The 21,710-nt window shown below is 47.0% G+C and overlaps 1 protein-coding gene across 1 annotated transcript; it reads left to right on the top strand.

Moving 5' to 3' along the window:
• The first annotated feature begins 3,223 nt into the window (after positions 1-3,223).
• Positions 3,224-6,312, top strand: LOC128278657 (uncharacterized). The gene is made up of 2 exons (XM_053017389.1): positions 3,224-3,241; positions 3,301-6,312. The coding sequence occupies exons 1-2, from the start codon at positions 3,224-3,226 to the stop codon at positions 6,310-6,312; spliced, it is 3,030 nt and encodes a 1,009-aa protein (XP_052873349.1).
• The last annotated feature ends 15,398 nt before the right edge of the window (positions 6,313-21,710 follow it).

Below are 21,710 nucleotides of genomic sequence, written 5' to 3'. Positions count from 1 at the left end.
TCGAGTAAAGCAGCATAATATATGAGCGGTGTTTTGTAAGAAAATGAAATTGCAGATGCTATAAATATTGTAGCGACCCTTTTGCAGAGGCGACATAGGCTGCACATCGGTGGGGCCATAAAGTGGCGATCGACACGTCCACCGAAACCGCAGCTCATACCCGGCGCGCAATCAATCGCCGGACGTTCGGGCCATTGCTTCCGTTCCCGTTTAATCGCGGAAAAGGTTTGCAAATAATTTGAGTCCAATTTTTGAGAAATAATTTTTGACAACATTAAAGAATTATTTGTGGATGGTTCTGTCATTTACATTTTGTGTTTTCCTTGGTTTGTGTTTCACTTCTAGTTTATGACAAATGACGCTATAGTTTAAAGTATTTGCAAAGGTTTTCTTGTTAATACACATTTTCTTGGATAATTTAGACTTGACTTCATTGTTGACCCTTTTGTTGGTGCCCTGTCTCTTTGCTTTGTTTAGCTGTTAATAAGATGTTAATTTCTTCCTTTGTCTATTGGACTGGTTATTCTTGACTTGACTTGACCTGACTGTTGTATATCTAACGTTGCTTTATTTCAATGTCCAATTAAGCGATTAATAATTTAAAACCTTATTTATTTAACATCGTTTAGCGCCATACAACTAACTTATGCCATGCTTAAAATAATTTTATTTCAACCTCCATTCACGGAGTGGCCTCGAACGTTCGAACGTAAATCTGGTCGCCTGAACGACTCTGCCTCTGTTGCGTAATATTCTTGCCACAAACCGGGTCCGGGCAGTTTCGTAAGATTCGCCTCGACAAAGCCGTGGATTACCCGAAGACAATCGCATCTTCAGATGTGGGTCTGTGTTGTTCCAATCAATTTCCTGTTATCAAACTAATAAAATCAATTATAGTGATCGCTTAAGAATGGGTGGCCGCCTGAACACCGCACCGCAGTTCGGGCCGCCTCCGTCTCCTGGCGAAAATGACACACTGCACACTGCACAGTAAAACAAGGAGTTTCGTGAGCCGGAACTGGCAGCGAAAGGGCGACCGGCGGATGGCTGTCCGGGCCCGGGATGTTTAGCCCGGGCTCCTCGGGGAGCCATTGAGGACTGCTGAGACTAAGCCCATAAAACATTTAATAATCTATCATCATGCGATTCAATAAGCACCTCCGGGTTGCCGGGATGCCGGAATGCCTAAACAATTGAACGGGGAAGCGTCTTGAGACGTTGGACAGGGCGACGAGTGCTGGACGCCCCTCTCGGGGCTTCAGTCGCTCTGGGAGTCTAACGTCGGTTTTGTTTTAAACCATCCAGCCGGTAGCCAGTTAATAGAATTTAACCACGCACCCATTTAGGAATTTGCGTCCTCCGGGTTTTCCGGGCATTTTTTGCACGGCTCTCATCATCGTTGAACTGCATAAAGATTGTGGAATGTAATAATCCTCCAGATAAGTATGGTAAAATTACCACAATCTTTAGGAAGACTTTGTTTAAGATTGTGCGTCAGTTTAGAATGCGTTAGATATCTGAGTTGAGTTATGTCACATCGGTCAAAAATTCTTTGTTAAAATATACTGTATACGTTGATGTTATCGAATCTTTTGGTAAAGTGCACCCTATTTAAAAATAAAACTTCACGACGAGTTCAGAGCTTACAAAAAAATGTTTATCTAATTAAAAGGAAGTTCAATTTTTGAGTTCATGGCACTGCTTGTTCTGCGATTGCAATTCCGGTCATTTTCACTAGACTCTACCGGAGACAACCCACCATTTATATCATCATTTATTATTCGCTTCTCGACATGAATCGATAATTATTCGATGTAGTACTCGTTTTGAAGGTGTCAACTTGTTCCATAAGTTCGTTAATTACCAGGTTCAAAAGTATGAAAGTAGATTGTGTAAAAAGATAGCTCTAGCTGTCAATTCGGTCCTTTTTATTATGTTTTTTTGACAGTATTGTCTTGTTTTGATATCTAGCAAAGGATTTTAACTTAAAACGAAACATATTGCATAACTTCGACTGCAAAACCAGATCGATTCGGCAAAAAGACAATGCCCTTGTGTCTGATGGAACCAGAAAGGTGTGCTTTACCACAAGCTGGTGAAACCGTTAATACAGATCACTACTGACACCAACTGATCAATTTGAACCGTGCAAACACGGTAAGGTAACTTTGCACCAAGACAATGCGCCTGGATACGAAGCAGAACTGGTTCAAGATACAAATAAAACACTTGGCTGGGAGCTGCAAAACTTAGACAACAAAACTAGGCCCATTTCGAACCATGCTGCTCGCGTTTACGCCATTTTAGCTGAACATGGTCCCTTTCTTCTTCATCTGCATGTATCTCTTGATCGCAAAACTGTCCGAGAAGGTTTTATGGCACAACCACTTATCTTTCCGACGCCGTTTAGCGTAAACCGATTAGAATCCGAGCCAAACACTGTCGCCATTGCGTCTGTTATCTTACGAGAATTAAGCGAGTTACTCAATCTATATTTGATGACGAAGGATCGAACTGTTGGCAAACCACGAAGCGGTTCACTTTGTGCAGGTTTCAGGCAACGGTTGCCCCGAGCAACGCTCGTAGGTGTAGGCTGTTCGTTCCGAACAGCTCGAAGTGGTCAATCAGCTGGCCAATACGCTGGAGGCCTATGGTCACCCGAGGGCGATGGTGTTTTAATCAGGAAATAATCGAGCTACCCTGCGACGTGATACGGCGTCCGCCAAAGCTTCGCTCGCCTGTGCTCGGCTGTGTGCTTATCGACATCTTATCAGCAAACATTTTGCGCTGTCCACGACCACGGGCGACGGCGAGGTCCAGAATTGAAGATAACTCTGGTCAAACATTGATTTGTGCTCACGGAACCGGTCGGTCGCGGTTACTGGTCTCAGTGTAGGTTTCCCATCGGTTGGGATCACATCTCAGGCGTCATTGTTTTCTTGTAGAGTGACATTAACATCCAGTAACTTCATCGCAGTCTACTGTAGTTCGCTTACTTTAAAACAGTACTCCCAAGTACCGCTAGAACTTTCTGAAGCCGCTTACCGCGTTGTGGCGATTGGCCCAAGTTGGCTGACCCGCTGTGGAGTGCTGTTTGACAGGTTTCAGGTGATAAGGTGATGATATAACCAATGAAAACCTCTCTATTGTTCTTCTTCGAACCGCACGCCTAGCGGTTCGGCACCTTGGGCATTGATGGTCGAACGAACGCTGGCGCCACGCAATGGAGCTACTAACACGGGTAAGTGTCTTGGGTCCTCGGTTCTTTGACACTCTACGACACCTCATCTACCGGTTCATCGTTTGCAGAAGTCATACAAAAAAAATCCAGGCTCCGGCACGGAGGGTTACCTGAACCAGTTGCGTCTGTCAACCCTCTACTTCTCGCGGCTGGCCGCGACCGGCAAGCGGTTCGAGATCGGCGTTGAGGTGGCTACGGCGGGCAAGTTCGATGACATCTTGATGTATCTGGTCGACGAGCGGCAGTACTGTCTGGTGCAGGCCAAACACAAGCAGGACGAATCGAAGCGCATCACGCTGGATGACCTGCTGAAAACGACCACCGAGTACAGCTTGCCGAAGTACTTCGACTCATTCCTGGGCCTCCAGCAGGAAGACTACTGCCGCGAGGGACAGCTACGGTACATCGTCATCTACACGAACCTCAACGTGGACGAGCACGTGATGAAGGTAATCGAACGGGTTCACCAATCGCCGATCGCCGGCGACACGTTTCTTGACACGCTTAATGTGCGGTGCAACGGAAAGGAACCGACCCTTTATCGGTTCAACACCGACAACAGTCAGTTCATCGAGAGTCTGATCGACCGGATATCACCGATCTGCGAAGTGGCTCGTAAGTTGGCCGAGCAGCTGGTGCAACGGAAGAAAATCTCGATCAACCCGAACGGGGTGTTCCACGAGTTCCACGCGCTGCTGGCGCGGGACGTGTTCGATCTCGACCGCCAGCTGTTCCGGGAGGATTTCCTGGCCGGCGGCCTATCGGGGTGTGTGGACAAATTTCGGCACCTGCTCGAGCGAACCCTCCGAGCGATGCTGAAGCTAGAGTCGGACTTCTCGATCACCGACCTGAACGCGCTGATTGGGGCCGGCAAACTGAAGCTGCTGTTCGAGCCGGGATTCCTCTGCAAACCGCCGGTCCCCAGCAGCAAGGAGTGGGCGGACTACCGCGCTGGGCGGACCGAGGTGGTGGAGTTCTTCCAGCATCTCATCCTGGCCGCCGATCAGCCGAACTTCATCGAGCTGGAAGCGATCACGAAAGTGGAGGTGTTCGGATTGCGCGAGTACGTCGACGAGTGTATGCAGGTGGTGTTCGATCAGGTCGACCGCTGGATACGGGACGGCGAAGGTGTGTTTCTGGGTGCCACCGACTGGCACCGGATCTGTGACGACTCGCGGGCCCGCATCACGGGCAAGAAGTGGCTGCTCAAGTCGGAGGAGTACCAGAAGACGAATCCAGCCACGGGATACCTGTTCGAGCGCAACTCGCTGCTGGGTCCGGTGCAGGAGTTCCTGGGCTCGACCCAGCACGACACGCTGCTGCTGGTGGCCGCCTACAAGGCGGAAGTTAGTGCCGCTCGGATGCTACAGGTACTCGGAACGCTGCGAACCCAGTTCGTGGTGTTCGATGCGCACTGCTTCCGCGATATCGAAGACCTGGAAAGCTGCATCCCGTTCGTGCGCCACCTATCGGCTGACCGGCTGATTGTGGTCGTGTTCGGTGAGCAGTGTTGCCAGTCGGTGACGAAAAACGTGCGGTACAAGTTCAAAGGTCTGACGAAGGCCAAAACCGTCTACATTATTGCGGCGAGTGGACAGGACTGGCTGGAGGAGATCAAGCTCGTCTACCGGGATGTGTTCGAGCTGGCTGACATGGCGGCCAAGTCACGGCGCCAGCTGCTGGAGAAGAAGATCACACTTCAGACGCGCGAGGTTCGGCTAGTGGATGTGATGTCGGAGGAAGATGCGCTGCAGCTGCTCGATATGGAGATCATCTCACAGCTACTGACCAACCAGCTCGACCCGGTGGCGTACAGTTTCAAGTACCAGCGGGCGCTCCAGGGACGCTACTTTGCGCGGACACTGCACTCGGACCACTCCTGGATGGACGAGGCAGAGTTCGATCGGCTGGTGCCGTGCAACCGGGTAGTGATCCTGTCCGACGGCCCCGGGATGGGGAAGACCACCTTTCTGCAGCGGTTCATCGATCGGTTGTCTAGCGCGCTGCCCGACCACGTAATCTGCCTGATGCACCTTAAGTTCTACACCGAGACGATCGAGGAGATCACGCAGCTAAACGCCGACACGCTGAGCGTGGAGGACGCTATCTGGCACGTCACAAAGTGCTTCTTTGCCGAGAGCACCCGCTTCGGGCAGGTGCTGTTCCGCAACGCGATCCTCAACACCGGCAAGCTGATCGTGCTGGTCGACGGTTACGATAGCGTCATCTGGCGCTACAAGAAGTCGGTGGTGCGCGCCTGCCAGCTGTTTCTGCGGCCCCCGTTCCAGATCCGCAACCTGCTGCTGGCGACGCGTCCCCACGAGCTGGACTACCTCCGCGCGGCACTCCCGTCGGCGAAGATTGTTTCGCTGAGGCCGTTCGGCGAGCTTCAGTGCGTGGACTTCCTGAGCCACCGACTGAGTTCCTCGGAGGACGACCATTCGGAAGCGTACCGCTTGCTGCGTCACCTGGCCGCCACGTATGGCGACTGGGTCGCCGGCAACCCGTTCCAGTTGAAGCTCCTGGCGGACCTCTATCAGCAGCGACCGGAAGCGTTCCGGTGCTTCGGCGGACTCCTGGAGCTGTACCTCGAGCGCCAGTTCTACGCGTCGAACCAGCGCGCCATCCAGATCATGGGCATCGGCCAGCAGCGGATGGCGGCGGAAACGCTGAAGCGGGCCGCCCACGACAGTCACCGGGAGCTGGCCAGCGCACTTACGTTCTTCCCGGGGCGGCCGGTCCACATGGCCCCTTTCACTTACCTGCTCGACATCGGCATGATCATCTTCGAGGACGGCCGGGTCCGGTTCGAGCACCGAGTCGTCCAGGAGTACTTCGCGGCCGAAGCGCTGATGGTACGCTTCGACGACGACGACCAGCAGCTCCGGGCGGTTCTGGCCGACCCGGCGAATCGCTTCCTGCACCGCTTCCTGGACTATCATCTGGCAAAGGAGAAAAATGCACCGTACCGGGATCGCTTCCGGCGCTACACTTCGGAGGCCCGGCCCGGCCCGGCCAACTCATCACAGCCGCCGCCGACGATGGCCGTTAATCAAATCAACGACAAATGAGTACATAAATTTGTGGGCCGCTCCTTGCGCCCACTTCGGTACTCCCAGGATCCTTGTGGCGTCCTTGTCATCAATTGTCGTGTCTGTCGGGGTGGGTCCGCTGGCCCGGGCAAGGCTGTGGGATCGATATATACTACAAAGAAACTTTCATGTCCGGCTTAATTGCGACATCAATCATTTGCGAGAAGGAATTTTCTAATTACATCGCTCTACGTGTCCCAGCAATTAGTGGAACGCCGGGGTCTCCGCAGAGTGCGCGGGGGTGCGCCAAAGGAGATCCCTAAACGTTTGTATTGCCCGGTCCGGTTGGGTGGCCCCCGGAGGAGGAGATTGCAGATGATGCAGTTATCGGTAACCGAGTCGGCTCGTTGTCGTCGTCTCGGAGTCGAGAGATGCAGTTGTTGTGTGCCTGCCCGCCATTAACGAGAGGCGGTCGGACCGACACGGGCAGGGACAGGGACAGGTTAAGGCGCACGCGGTTCGATAAATTATGTCCATCGCCCCGTGCCGAGAGCTCCAAGATTCATGGGAATCGTGCGGCGGAGGCGGCGGGACGTGCACATTTTTAGTGCCATCGAATCGAGGGACCCACCAAGGATTGTGGCAGCGCAATGGCAGCGCCACTAATTGTTGAGAGCACACGGTGCGCGCGATACTGTGTAGTAAAGTGAGTTACGTTTATGTTTGTTTTCGTAAAGTAAAATCCCGGTGTGTTCTCCTCTGCAAGCCAACTGGCAAGCAATAGCCACCAAGGCATTGTGATATTCGAAATGATAGATTTGGAAAGTGAGAGAGCAAATAGAACCACCTTTTATGATGGAGATTTTAATTATGGTGTGTTGAAAATGAGTGCCGTGTCTTGAACTTGAAACTTTTGTCACGTGGCTTAAGGCGCTAGACGTGTATATGTAAAGCGAAGCGGCTGCTTGGTGACGAACCGCTGATTTGTACCGCAGCTCCACGAAATGGGTTTCTTTCGGGGTTTTTTGTTACAGCCTATGCCCTTTACTTTAGCAGATTGTGAGTCTTATTTTGAATAATGTAGTGTACGATCCACTACGCTGTGAAACGGAGAGGAATGTATCTGACCTGTTTGATTGATGGATAATATAAAGTAAATACAACGAAACTTCGCCTAGACAATGCCGATATCTCCATTTTTGTCTTCTTATTTATGTGTCAGGGGTTCAAAATGAATCTTATCGTTATCGTAAGTCAAGCTACTTTGTACACTTTGCGTTGGATACCAACCGGAGGAAATCCTATATTTATAATAACTTAATGTTACCTAGTTACCTACAGTAATGTTCTACCTAGTTCCAGTTATTCTTAGATCGTTTGCGCGTCGCAAGTGGTGTACGTATTAGAGAACATCTAATACGTTTATTTAACGCATATACCATACAATTTAGTGTCTTTTAACTGTCATACTATTTTTAACTGTCTTACTATTCATTGTTTCATGTTTTTCATTTAAATGAGGCACCTTAGGACTTTAACAACAGTTCGAATAGTTCAGCCCTATAAATTGAATTGGAAATGCAATATTTGTGGCAAATTATTTATCCCACAATTGCAGGAATCGTCAAACGTGGTTGATGTTGCACTACAAACTGCGATGTTGGAGACACGCTAGTAGACAGTCTTGAAACTAGGCTACCTTACGTCTTACCATTTGACACATTAGATGGAAAAAAAATTGGAGAAAGAACTTTTACAACCCTTATTTTACGCAAAAAGTCCCAAAACACGATTGTCATCAAAGTATTTGATTAATTGTCTACAAAGGACGGAAAGTTAATTCTTTTAATTATTTCGAAAACGCACAGTACTTTCGGTAACCCCAAATCTTTCGATCATCGCGTTGGACCTCGGTTGGAGAGATCCTGTCTGAATCATGATGCCAAAATTAGCAAACGGTTCAACAGTGCTGTGGAGTGTGGTGAAGGGAAACCAAAAAAGTGCCACAATCCCTCCCACTGGAAATTCTTTCGCCAATCCATCTAAACAATTTCAACAAAATTTGAATATGCTTCTAATCTTTCAATTACATCGCGTCGCCCCGGCCGCACGTGCGTGCGTGTTCGGCGCTGCAGGGAGCAGCCAGCAGCCCAGTTGTCTGGCTCCTGGCGCGTATGTAAATGCATACTCCCCGTAAGTTGTGCGAGGACCCGACACCGTTTGCTGCATTGTTCTTCCCGGAGCGAACCCGATAGCGAACCGGCGGTGGAAGAAATAGCTATTCCCGTATGAAAGAAAAATTAATTAAAAAACTCCAGATACCATCTTCCGGCATTGTTCACGCACCGTTCTCCGTTCGGCCGACGGATCGGGGTATAAATACCCCGCAGGAATTCACAACGAATGACACAATGTCAAACGCTCGGTGGCGGTGGCCACCGTTATTCCATTTTCTTCACGGCGTCACGGTAACGGGGCTCCGACGGTCGGTTCCGGTTCCGCATGTTGACAGGTCGGACCGAAAGCCGTTGTGAAAAGAGAGAGCATAAAAAGTCGCACTCAATTCGAATGGGATTCTTTTAGCCTCGCGCGCATCGTGGTATTATGGCTGAGAAGTGCACAATTTTGTAGAAGCTATCAATTGCTTCCATATCGCTAAAAACACAAACTGGAATGCAGTTTGTTTCCAGCACTCGCTACTGAATGGGTTTAAATGGAACAATAATACATCAGTCCGTTGCTAGAGTCCAACGGCGTCGTTAGAGCCGAAGGCAGTTTGCAAACTCCTACAGGGGTCTACTTTTAAATAGTAGTACACTGTTTTCTTTCATTTAAGGACCAACTGGACAAACAATTACGATCGCCAAGAGATGTAAGGCTCTTTTACACCACGATTGTGCCTGTGTCCATCGATTGTACCTTCGTTCCCGTAGATCAAGTAGAATGGTAAATCAGTTACACCCCTGTGAACCACAGCCTGGATGCAGATCTCATCGAAGACTCTGGAATGTGGGACCTAAAATTTAGTTTTGTGTCAAAATTAACAAGGATTCAAAATGACTTTTGAATTTTTTTAATGATGTTTCGGTTGCTATGCGAAAAACATCAATTCCAACCCCGATTATAAGCTTAGTACAAGTCCAAATTTAAGGTTGGTTAAGGCTCATTACGAATATCTTTTTTCTAATAATAATGATGCCTTGAGAGCCTGTCTCTTTGAGCACTGCGCTGTTCACCTGTTTAAAGGACATTCGTTGAGTTTGTTAACCCAACGGAAACATTCATTCTACTAACTTTTACAAGTACGAAAAGTGGCCAGAAACCAAACCACAGGGGCAGGTGTGCGCACTGATATACGTTTAGCACCAATCAAACGACACTGCGACGAAGGATGCCTCTGTGGCCCATCTGGCAGGCTGTTATCTGGCCCGCACGGCGAGCGATAAAATAGGTAAATTGAGTACCGGTGGCACTTACACACAGCATCGGCAGCAGCCCAAATCCCGTGTGTAAGGTTTACATTTGCAGAGCAACACTAAGTGCTACTTAGTTAAACAATCGCTGCAGCAGGCGGAATTGTTACCCCGTCGGCTGCGTCCGGCTGCTGAACGCCGTTTGACGCACTTCGACGGAACCACGACAGCATTTGCCGTCGTCGGACTCTGCTCCGATGAACTACTTACCAGCCGGCAACCAGCGGTGTCCTGGCGGTGTCCATTAACGAGAAACCCCCTATGAAACATTTATTTCGCTGCGTACCCGTTGATATGCTGTCGGACGGACGGACAGGACGAGCTGACGATCGACGGCGAGGGTCGCTGAGTTGTTTTGTAGCCGAATGGCGTTATATTTTTAATCACCGGCAAGCTGAACGAATCAATCTTTTCCGAAACTGCTTCACATTAACTACGGAACAGTACGTAGAGCCGTCATGTATCAACCGCCACCGAATGGCGGGCATGCTGGGTGCAATGGGTGCTATCAAACAAAAACCAGCCTCAAAAGCCTCAGCTCAACTACTGGTTTGGACATCCCGGTTTGGATGCAAATTTCGTGAGCCAAATCAACCGCAGACACCGAAGTTAGTGTTGTCGAAATTTTCGTAAACATACCGAGCGCGTACACTCACGTCCATGCTTGCGGCATAATGCCCCGGTCCATTCTTCTAAGATTAAAAATAATGTTTAGAGAATTTTGAATCTGCAAAATACCCCCAAATCTATGCAATACGAGCAGCAAATGCTTGCACATGTTCTCCTACGGATTTGTTCAACGTGGCACAACAAATACTGTGCTTTTCTAAACAAATAGAACATCACTTCGTCTGTGCTCCATTTTATCATAAAACTACGGAGATTAATTTGTACTTTTACGATGCAAATGTACGCTGACGGCCAAACAGTTGCGCAACACTGTAGATGGCACCTAATTTTCGCAAACTCCAACTGCCGGTCCGTTTCGTCTCACCATAAGTTCGCCGGCCGTGGTTTGCAAAGAAACTGAAAAGAAAGGCGCATGCTGAACAATCTTGGTGCGGTACCCCGTACCCGGGGTCTCCTTTGCCGGGTGGACGTGTGGGTTTTAGAGTGTGAATACCCGAATTATTTCAACGGGAGAGGTGTGTGTGTGTGAGGGGCTGCGAGGTGCTTTGGAGCGGCGGCGTAATGAGAGGAACTTTGAAACTAAATTCTTTGACAGGACGATGCAATTTCTAAGCACTCATGCCCGAGCACAAACCGTCGTCGCAAGCCTCACCGACCGAGGGCTTCACTCACGTCCGTGTGCCACGCAGCAGCCATTGGCCGGACCGCTGCGTAGTTAGGTGGTCACGTTCTTCACCCGGCCTAGGCTGACCTGTCGAAAGCAATTAGGATTTGCTGGCCAAAGTTTGCACTCATTTGATTATCGTGTGCCCGGTGGCCGCTGCAGACGTTGATGGCGCTTCCCATTCGATTGTACCACCACACACAGACCGAGCGAGCGAGAGAGAGATGTGGAGAGACGGGGGGAGAGGAAGAAGTTTCCCCGAAAATCTTCTCAATGCAGCTGTCACGAGTTCTGTACTTTACCGGTCTGTTTAACAAGGCTGACAGGAACATGAACATTGTTTCTACCAGTAAACGGCTGCGGGTTTTTTAAGAGCCCCAGTAATGGTCTAACCGGGGTGCTCTGATTCAAAGGTGTTGCGGCAAGCGGTCTAGAGGTTTAGGCTGCTCGTATATGATTCAAATACTGCACGTGTCTACTATTTTGCTTTCACCATCATTACGTACGCATTCGAGAAATGAAATCCAACGCCTATTTATGCCGCTGATATGTTCTATTGGTATGTCTAAGAATGTTACCCAGTTATGCTTCAGCATAATTTTTCATCACTTTACACGTTTCTTTTTCCTTCAGCTGACCTTTTGGTTAATTTGTTTGTTTGTTTTAGTTTCGTTTTCATTTTATGTTTAATTTTTTTTTAGTTACAAGTTTCTTCACAGTTCAAGGCTTCATTACGATTAAACACAGTTTCTGACTTTATGAAAAACGAAGAATTCATTTTAAATTATTAACAAAAGGACCCGTATCGCAAACATTAATTAATATTTTATCGTACAATTTTACACAGATCTTACAAACCAATTCAAAATCAATATTTCCCGTTAGTTTTTGGCCGCACTGTTTTTATTTCTTGTTGAATCCAACAAATTTTGTGTAATAAATGTTACCAAAAGAAGCTCCATTGCGTAAAGTCGCCCAAACGTAAAACAAAAGTCGCTCAATTAAAAGCAAACGTCAAAACGAGAACCAGCTCCAGTGTTGGCAATTACGATTTCGAATCGAATTGGTCAAGATCTTGGCGCAATAAAGGGAATGAAATTGTGCCAAATTGAATCGAATTCCGCTGCGAGTGCAACGAGAACTCGGTACCGATTAGAGCCGGGTCGGTTCGGCATCTTTCTAAGCAGTTACCGTCGCCCAAAAAACACGGACCACGGACGAGCACACACACACACGCAAGACGGTGCAGTTCGCAAAGAGGGCTCGGCGGCGGCATCGGCTATAAGAATTGTGTCACACGTAATATCATTTTCACCTCCCCAAAGGGGTTTATCATTTTGGGACGTTCGTTCCGGAATAGAAAAACCGGAACGGAAAACGAAATCTACATCCGCCCGACGTCGGCCCGGGTCCGGCGGCGAAGCGAGAAATCATCCAAATGGAACCGTAACCGCAGACCACACGGCGCACGGCGCGGGCCCTCTGATCCCGAAAACTGTAACCGGTGCCAATACGTGTTGGGTGTGGGACGACAAGGGCGGCGATGGTGGCAACCCGGGCGGGAGGGTAGGCAGGGCAAATTCCATCAGAAAAATTAAATCAATTTAAGAAATTAAAAAGAAAGAAAGCTTCCCAGAGCCAAAAGCTCCGAGCCCCTCGGAGATGCCAGAATGTAGAAGTCATCCGGTCTCCAAACCGGCACCCCCGTTCCCCTTTCTCTTTCTCTCTCTCTATCTCTGTCTCTTGGTGTGTTTTATTCGATTCCACGTGTCCTTCTCTCCTCGCTCTCTATCTCTTTTCCCACTTCTTTTCTTGCTCTTAATCCTTGGTCAGACCCCACACGTGGTCCCCGGAAAAGATTAACGGTGGGGGTAAGGAGGGCCACGGTGGGCAAGGGTGGTTCCGATTTGGATTTGCTTGTCCGAACCTGGCACCCGGACGGCCCGGTCCGGTGGCGGGAAAGCAAATTCAATCTTCTCCCCATTTTTAAAATGATTACAAATGCATTCTCCGATAGTTGCCGGCTCCGGAGCCGGACAAGTATAAATCCAATATCGCATGTCCTCCTAAGCCCCGCCACACGCCGCCACGATCGGCTCGTCGGAACCGCTGTGCCACGGCACATCGAGTGTGTGTGTGTTGCGGGCCTTAAGGGCTTAAGGTGCAATCTTTGGTGTTGCATCGGGCTGTAAGAAAACAGCTCGCCGCGTGCATCCGAAATCGGAAACCCGGCCGGCAGCGGCAGTCGGGTTTTTGCCCGAGGTTGTCCATCGCATAGTTTCTTGTTTTCCGTGTCCGGTTCCGGTTCCACAAACCACAAGCTCGTAAAGCGGGACCTGGGGTAGAGATCAATACCGGCGGAGGAGCCAAGAAATAGCAACACCATCGACCTACGACATCGTGGATCTTTTTCGGTGCAGTTTGTAACCGGCTCGGGACTCCGGACTCTCCTGTCTGGGAGTTGTACTTTGTTTCCCTACTCGAATCTTCCTCAAAGTCATCGCTTTAAGTGGTGGCGAAATAATGAAAACCCATTTGCCGTTCGTAGTACGTACGGTATGGGATGTGCAGTATTCACAGACTGATGGACGAGTGCAAAAAATACATTTTAGAATTTTCAGCCGGACTACATGTGCAGAATACAGTGAAATATAAGATCAACTTAGTGTAATTTTTATAGGTAATATTTAAACATTGTTTGCGATCGATATAGATAAAATAGAAAAAATTGACCAAATGTCGCATTAGTGTGATTTTGCGCATTTTCGAGCAGTTTCAAGAACTTCAGTCGTATTAATAAATAAAAAATTTACGTATCTTACGTAACTTAAAATGCAAAGATGAAAGTAAGAAACCTAGAAGTTGTTGTTGGCTACAGGTTGGTGTAATGTCGCTAAGTATTTCACTTCGATGAATTCTTTGACACTTGGTGGATGTCCAGATCTTATTCTCATTCTAGAAAAAGATGTGAATTCCTTAATCACAGTTTTAAAAGGCTAATAAAATGACTTCCGTGTAACCAATGTCCGTGGGGCCAATTCAACGGACTTTGGAACTACAGTTTTGCTTTGCGCTACTTTGTTCAACGTCGTTAGATTTCCGTTTTCATTCCCATACCAAACATTAATTTTACAGTCCCGTGACACAGCTTAATCTTACGAATGCAGCCCGAAGCAATGAGAACGAAAATATCCTCAAGCTGACCATGGTTATATTCGATCCGGGCTTCGATTGCTTCTCCAGGATCGGTTCAAAACCACACCTTAATCAAATCAAATAAATAATGCATAACCGTGCCGAAGTCACACGGTAAATCGCTGACTGTCTGAGTCGGCGGAATGGCGCTGTAAATCGAAAGCAATATCGAAATGCATCGCAAAAGAACTAAATCAGCTCCCGTAAGCGATTCGACCGTTACGAGCTTTCCATTTTAATACGATTTTTTCCTGCGCAAGGTAAGGGTTGTCCAGCTTGATCCAGCGGAGACTCGCGCTTAAACTAGAGCCCCCGTTATGGGCCGGAATGATAATTTGTACAGGAACAAGTGCACTGCAGAATGCCGGGCCACTGATAATCAACGCAACGGGAATAAAACATTCACCGGCTGCCAATCGCAGGCTGGCTCTAGCATCTAATGGCCGTTACTTGTAAGAGATCACTTGTTTAGTGCCCTGAATGTGCCTTCTCGAGCCAAAAACGCTGCACTGCGCTCGCTGCGCCGCTGTACGGAGCAGCGCGAAAAGCTTTCACAGATTCTCCATAAATCAATGTTATGCTTAGAAAGCCCGGGCCCCGGGTCCGGGGCTCCTTTTGTTCACCGCGCCGCAATCCCATAATATGCTTCATGTTTTCACAGGGAACATCTTCCCCAAAACAGCTCTAATGCACAGCGCGAGGGCCACGGCCACCGCCACCGTTCGATAGGCGTCGGGGCTGCTCAGGACCCGTTTCCGGCGCACATTTCGTCAAGTGCCGTCCACGGACCGCTCCGTGCATTGCAGCGCGCGCGCCCGGTGCAGTGTAATGCATCACTGACGCGCCGCATGGAGACTTTAAACTTTGAGATACCCCACGTTAAATACCCCACGGGTACATACATCACTTAGTGCGACATGTTTTCACGTGGCCGGGGACGGTGGGAAGTAAAATGGGAAGAATCAGCCGAGCAGTAGGAGTCGGGGCGTAAGGGATGCGCGCTACTCCGGAAGGTCCTCTCAACGGTTGCCTTGGTGGACGACGCCGGTTTCAACCATTTTCCCAATAGTTTTTCCGGAAATGGCAATTCTATGCACCACCGAAAAGTACACGTTTGCCGGGGCAAGATTTATCTCGCTGCTATTATGTCTGTATTTCCCCAAACGGGCGGCCGGATCGTCGGTTTACAATAAAGTCTAGCCAGTTCCGGTGCATCAGTTCATTGAAGGAGCTGTTCCCTGGGTGAAGTTATTTAAATTAATCTCACTGACACACGAAATAGGTGATGGGTTGCCTCGTCTTAACTAAACATTGTATGTGTGGCTTGAGCATAGCTATGCTTTCTGGATAAAATAGGTATCTTTGAAAACATCGAGGAAGTATGAACTGAAGAGTCTTTTTAGTGTACAGTCTCCCGTTGGCTTTATTGGACAATTTATTATGGTGCCTTAAGGTGCAACTGTCAGAAAGCCGATTTCACTGTTTTGATCCTATAAAAGGTCAATGATCCGGCATATATCCGTAAATCCGTATCCGTTCGTCCTAAACATTATTAACTTTTCTCTAATTTCAGGCATGTTTGTCTATTATTTTGTATACGTATTAGGGAAAAGATATAAAAATGAGTCATTGCGAGATTTTGTGCATTAAATTTCGTTTTTGAGCGGCAGCGATAAGTGGTTGTTGATTAACCGCCATAAGATAAAATTACTCAAGGTCCTGAAAGAGCAACGACCAGACCGCGCGCCAACAGCGTTGGTCCTAAGCTTCTGAAACTCTGTTCGGTAAACAATATTGGAAACCGAAGTACCAATCAGCCAGCGTTGCTCGGTAGGGTACGTCATCGGTTGTAGCAGCTCCTTCTTCATTTTCGAAGAAAAATGGGCTGATGATGTCGATTAGCATAGTTTTTGTGATTCTTACTTTATTTCACTCAATTATTTAGAGTTCTGGTAGAAAAGGACCATCAATACGCTTTCCACAGATATTCTGTGGTTCGCACTGGTTCGATTTTCTTGGGTCCCGACCATTACAAAACGCACTTCAACATCAAGTTTTATAAAATCACACATGCTTCATCGCTTCTACTGAAATTGCATATCGAAATCGAAACGGAAGGATATCAATTAGAGCCAAGTGCAAGCGATGAGAGTGTTAATTCAAGGATATTTTGTTTGTGGCCCACTCCTTAGGCAAACCCTTCGACGGGGCGATCAAATAAAAAGCAGGCCCAGTGCATTGTCGCTGGCAAGCAGCGCTGGCCACGGAATGCTCGACCACAGAATCGAACATGGGATGGGTGGAGGGCGGCCTCTCTGAAGGACCCACGTCGCCCAATGGAACCTGCTCATTCTAATTACATTACAAGTGGCAGTTCAATGAATGTGTCAACTGAAAGGAAAATGGGATGAAAGCTTTTAAAGCATCCGTTTGAAGCCTTGCGCGGAGTGTGCTCAGGGCCGGACCCTCGGGGCCGGACGCTCGGCTGCAGAACTTTTCCGGCCATGGCCGACACCTCCGATACCGTGATACCTCTCTCTGCCCCTCTCTCCCACCCTTTGTCTGGGTCGCCGGGCCTTTAAGAGTACGCTCCCGGCAGAAGGGCATCTCTCGAGGTATCTGCGACCGTACGCCAAAGGACCCACTTTGGCGCGAAGGGACCCCAAACTCCAAAGGCCCACAGACACACACACAGTGGACGAGCCCAGCGCTCCCGGGCTCCGGGAATCGGGAATCGGTCCAACATGCGAGGGCCACATGACACGGGGCGCTGAAGTGGATTTATTTGTCGTTCAACTTTTTCCAAACATCTGCGATTCCCGTTTCCCGGCGAACTTCCAAATCTCTAGCGCGAGGCTTACGGGCCGGACCAAGAACCAAGGACCGAAGTGAGTGAGTGACCGGTGCCCGGGAACTACCGGTGTCTATAACCGGATGTGCATTCAAATGCGAACGGCGAATGCGGGAATCGAAAATAAATTTTATAGAAAGAGATTTAACTGAAATAATAGGAAAATGCACTCAACGAAATTTATCTTCTCCCGCTGCCCCGAGGCCGGGGGCCCCTTGCCGCCGGCCACCACGGGTTGGGGTTTTGTGGAGCGATCATCCATTTCTCGGCGCGCCTCTGACCGTTTTCTTTTCGATGACCGACAAGTAGCTCGGGAAAAATATTTCCCACCGCATGATAAGTTCCTACAACACTGTTCAATGTAAGGTTTTAAAAAACGAATTGATTACTTCGCTTTCACCATGGAACGGAAGGTTTTCGGAAGAAGTAGATGCCTTTGGAACGATTTTAGCACTATCATTGTATTTGGGAAGAACATTTCATACTAGTTTTTTTTTTCAAACAGTTAAGCACAACATCTTTTGAGCTTGGAAAACAGTTTTGGGATGAATAAGCGTTACCAAGAAACATGAACACATGACCGCCAGATTTAATTTTAAAAATGTTGTTCAATTTGATTCATAAACTTAATTTAAACTTTGAGCTACTTGCCATATTTTATAGTTTAACAACACATTTCTACATTGCATTCTAGAACATTTAAATTATATTCTAAGTATGTGTCAAGCATTACCACATTTAGAATGGCGACCATTCTGGAATGTCGCCCTTCACTATACTATCTGGCCCAGCGTCTCCACGGCATATTCGCGCACAGATAGAGGGCGTCAGAATTTTTTGCACATTTTCCAATGGATGGTTTCACTGTTGCGATCACTCCTGAACCATCACGTCTTTATCGCCAATCGCATCAACATCAACCATTGTCCACATCGCTGCACATAATTCATTTTTGCATACTTCCTTCGATCCTTCGGCACTCTTTCGGCCGAAAAGAAAGATCGAGGAATCGTTTCACACTCACATCCATAACCGCTAAGGAGTCGATAATAAAAAGCATAAATTAGGAAAACAAAATGAGTATTTATATTATTGTAGAGAAATTAACTTTAAACAAAAATTGAGTAATACATTTCAAGTATTAGAAAAGATAGTAATACTCTTGGAATATTGGAGAAAAACATCCAATTAAGTAAAAGGTTCTGATGCTTGTCTGATGCTCAGCTGACACGCTGAGACCCGCACGACCCGTAATGTCAATTACATCGCTCAGATGTGCAGCAGCCCGGCGGCTATCTTGCAACTCTAAGCCATTTGAATTCGTCTGTATTAGCGATTTGTTCTAGGATCGGATTGCAATGCACCGTTTTCTTCCGCTTCCGCAGTCGGTCGGTCGGTCCATTGTGCACCCGTGCCAAACGCTATCTTGGCACGGACTCTGGGACTCTTCGTCTGGCCCCTGTGTCGCGAGCCGGAAACGAAGAAAACTGTCGAGTCAAATAACACAACAAATTCAATTTATTTGAGCTAACTTTTTGGATTTCGCCTTCCACGGTTTTATCTTTTTCCATCAATTTGGCTCGGTTTTTCCTCGAGATTTTGTGTATGTATGTACGTTTTTTTTTGTTGTTGCTGCAGCTGACCAAACGGGGCACCGGGTTTGGCTTGACCATTCGGGACCGGCAGCATGCCCGGCCAAAGACGCGTGCACGGTTCGCCGCCGGTCTCGTTGGTATGCCGGTAACGGTGGATTGAACGGTGGATTGTGATCCTTAATCCTTGCAGTCGACCTCCGACGCTGGCGGTGTCGCGTAAGAAATGATATTGCGTCTCTGCGAATGCTTCCCGGTGTCCCGGTGGCATCCGGACATCCGGCGCTGGACGCCGAAATGCCGTGAACCCATCGGATGCAAGGCATTCCCGGGGACAAGTCGGAACCGAAGAAAAAAATGGACACATGTCCGCAATAAGACTGATACAAAATAGTTTTCCAAATCTATTTCGAATACCCGCACAGCGAAAATGTAGATTGATTTGGTCCGACCGGGCACGGAACGAGAATTTGGCGACAGTATTTGGGAGTGATCTATTTTACAGCAAATCCATTTCCGTTTCTTTTTGGTCCATGACAAATGGGTCGAGCAGTTTGGTTGCCCGTGATGTTTTTTTACTGTTTAGTTTAGTTTCCTAAGGTTTAGCTCTTTTTTTGTCTCTTTTATTGTTTGTTGTTTTCTTGTTAATATAAATAGATATTGTTTTGTGCATAACCCTTAAACAGATAGAAGAATCAATAACTACCTCAACAGCGCAATCAAACAACGAAAAAAGACTGTTGCAAATTAAATGAAACATAAAAACCTAAGTGGGCAATCGACAACTAAAGCGAAAGAAATCATTATTAAAAAGAAAGACAGAAAGCACAATGAACATTTCTCTGAACCGCTAAACAGCATCGTTTGAAATACCAAAGAAAACCGCAACGGTACGCCAAAGGACGAACAATCCACATACTAGCGCCGTGGCCGGTTGCTAAACAGAAGCAACAGTCAACGGCAAACGCTAGATAGCTTCGGGAACCGGCTTCTCCGAGTGGCTTCCGATGGTGCGTCGGTCGGCGAAACTGTTCGCCGCCACCGCCTTTCTGAGGGCCCGGAAAAATGCGAAACGGGCATCACGGAAAACATGAGAGTAAGAGAGCGAGAGAAAAAGGACACCTCGACGTTGCGAGCAGATTGGAGAGAACGGCGCGGAATGCGAACTGCCACACTGCTCAAATTGATATTAAATAAGCATCATTCTCCATTGCCGGTAAATGATGAAATAAAATAATAATAACAATAACAGTGGCAATATCAGCGCGGTAATGATACGCCAGACGGTGGCTCGTGTCTGCGGCTCGCCGCTCGTCCCGGTCCACTGTGGGGAATTTGTATGGGATAGGCGGACATATTTGGTTTTGGGAAGAATCTACGGACTTTTTGCAAGGTTTTTGTTTTCTTTCCATGTGGTTTGATCAAATTCAACATTGTATGTGTAATAAACGCGTTCAAGTACAGTAAATAACCTTTTTTCGTTATTTTAAAGTTTTTAAACGCCTGATCTATGCAATCTGCATTACACTAAACATTTTAAATGCATAATCGTAAATGCAAATATCGAATTTCTGATCAAAATCTAATGCTTTATGAGTGTAAAAAAGACATCAGATGATCGAGGAGCGTTACGCATTGTGTTTGTGGGAATTTAGAAACAAGTAATTATTACCATCCGTAGTATCCAACCCATGAACTATTAATTAAACGTTTGATAGAATACTTATTAGTCAATTTCTCCATCCAAACTTAAATCGGTTTGGTTTTGGTTTTTTTGATGCGTATAACCCAATGAAATAGAATTATTCTTTGAGTCACTGCGTTATATTGACCGAATGAAAGTGTTCTCAAACACCGCAGAAACCTATTTACAATTTTTGCTTGCAATATCTCTATTTCTTTTTCTATGTCTTGTTTGGTCTTATCGCGGAAAAAGGCCGACAAAACCGATTACTTGGCGCAGCATCGAAGAAGCTTAAAAATTGCATAAGGTAGAATTCTATACACCCGTATATTCTGGAACAGGTGACAAAACTAATTACGTGTAAAGTGTACATTCGGTTGTTCGAAAACACGACAAATATTTTACCTAGTTAACCTAAATAATGGAAAAGTCAATAAGGAAAATGCATTAGTTTTGGTATGGCCATTTCATAGACTACATAAGGACCAGGCGCTTCCTTATGCATCCGGCAATTATTTTCTTAAAATAAGCCTAGTGGACGAAGTCGCAGGAAGTCGCAAGCAGAACTTACTGGAAATAGTTTAAAATTACCTAAACTTTAGTTGTAATGCTTAGTTTAGGCGAAGCAACGCGAAGCATTTCTTGCTGCGCTACCAATGTTGCTAAACAGTATTTTTTCGTAGTTTTCTTTATTAATTCCCGATAAAAATGTACAAACAATGCCAAACGTGAATATTTGATTTTTTCATGTCAAAAAGGATTCATCACATTTCGAATGATGTATATGTGATAGGTACATTGCTGTGCAGAACTGTGCTAACGATCGCGTTAAAGTTAGTTTTAAAGAGTAATTTTAATAATCTTTTTCAACATTGACAGTTGAATTTTCGGAATCTAAGTAAAATGGAAGGTTAAAAATTCGGGTCGCTCATAGCTAAATTGTTTATTTTAGAAAAATCCCCTAAACCCTCAATTTTGAAAAGTTGATTTACGACCGCCTTTTCCCCATAATGCCATCGTCCTTATCGCCAGAATGAACCGTCGACTAACAATGGGCCTGCAAACGTTGGTCATATTGTACCTGGCGCCGTTTCTGTTGAAGTAAAAATTATTAACAACATAATTAACTCCCAACTGACAATTAGCGAATGCGGCATCCATTGTGCACACAGCTTTCTGAAAAACAATACTCCCGTCAAAATATTGCTCACACGGCTAAATGATATGCCAAGGGCTTCTGCTAAATCTCTTTCAGGCACTCGACGATTTTCCAATACGATATCCTATATTTTTTCTTCGATTTCAGTTGTTACTACTTTTTTTGGACGTACTTGGCAGGGATCATCGT

This window comes from Anopheles cruzii, chromosome 2, assembly GCF_943734635.1.
Source record: "Anopheles cruzii chromosome 2, idAnoCruzAS_RS32_06, whole genome shotgun sequence".
NCBI classification, from domain to species: domain Eukaryota; kingdom Metazoa; phylum Arthropoda; class Insecta; order Diptera; family Culicidae; genus Anopheles; species Anopheles cruzii.
Note: the sequence above shows the minus strand (reverse complement) of the source record. Positions and strands in the feature narration are given on the sequence as shown.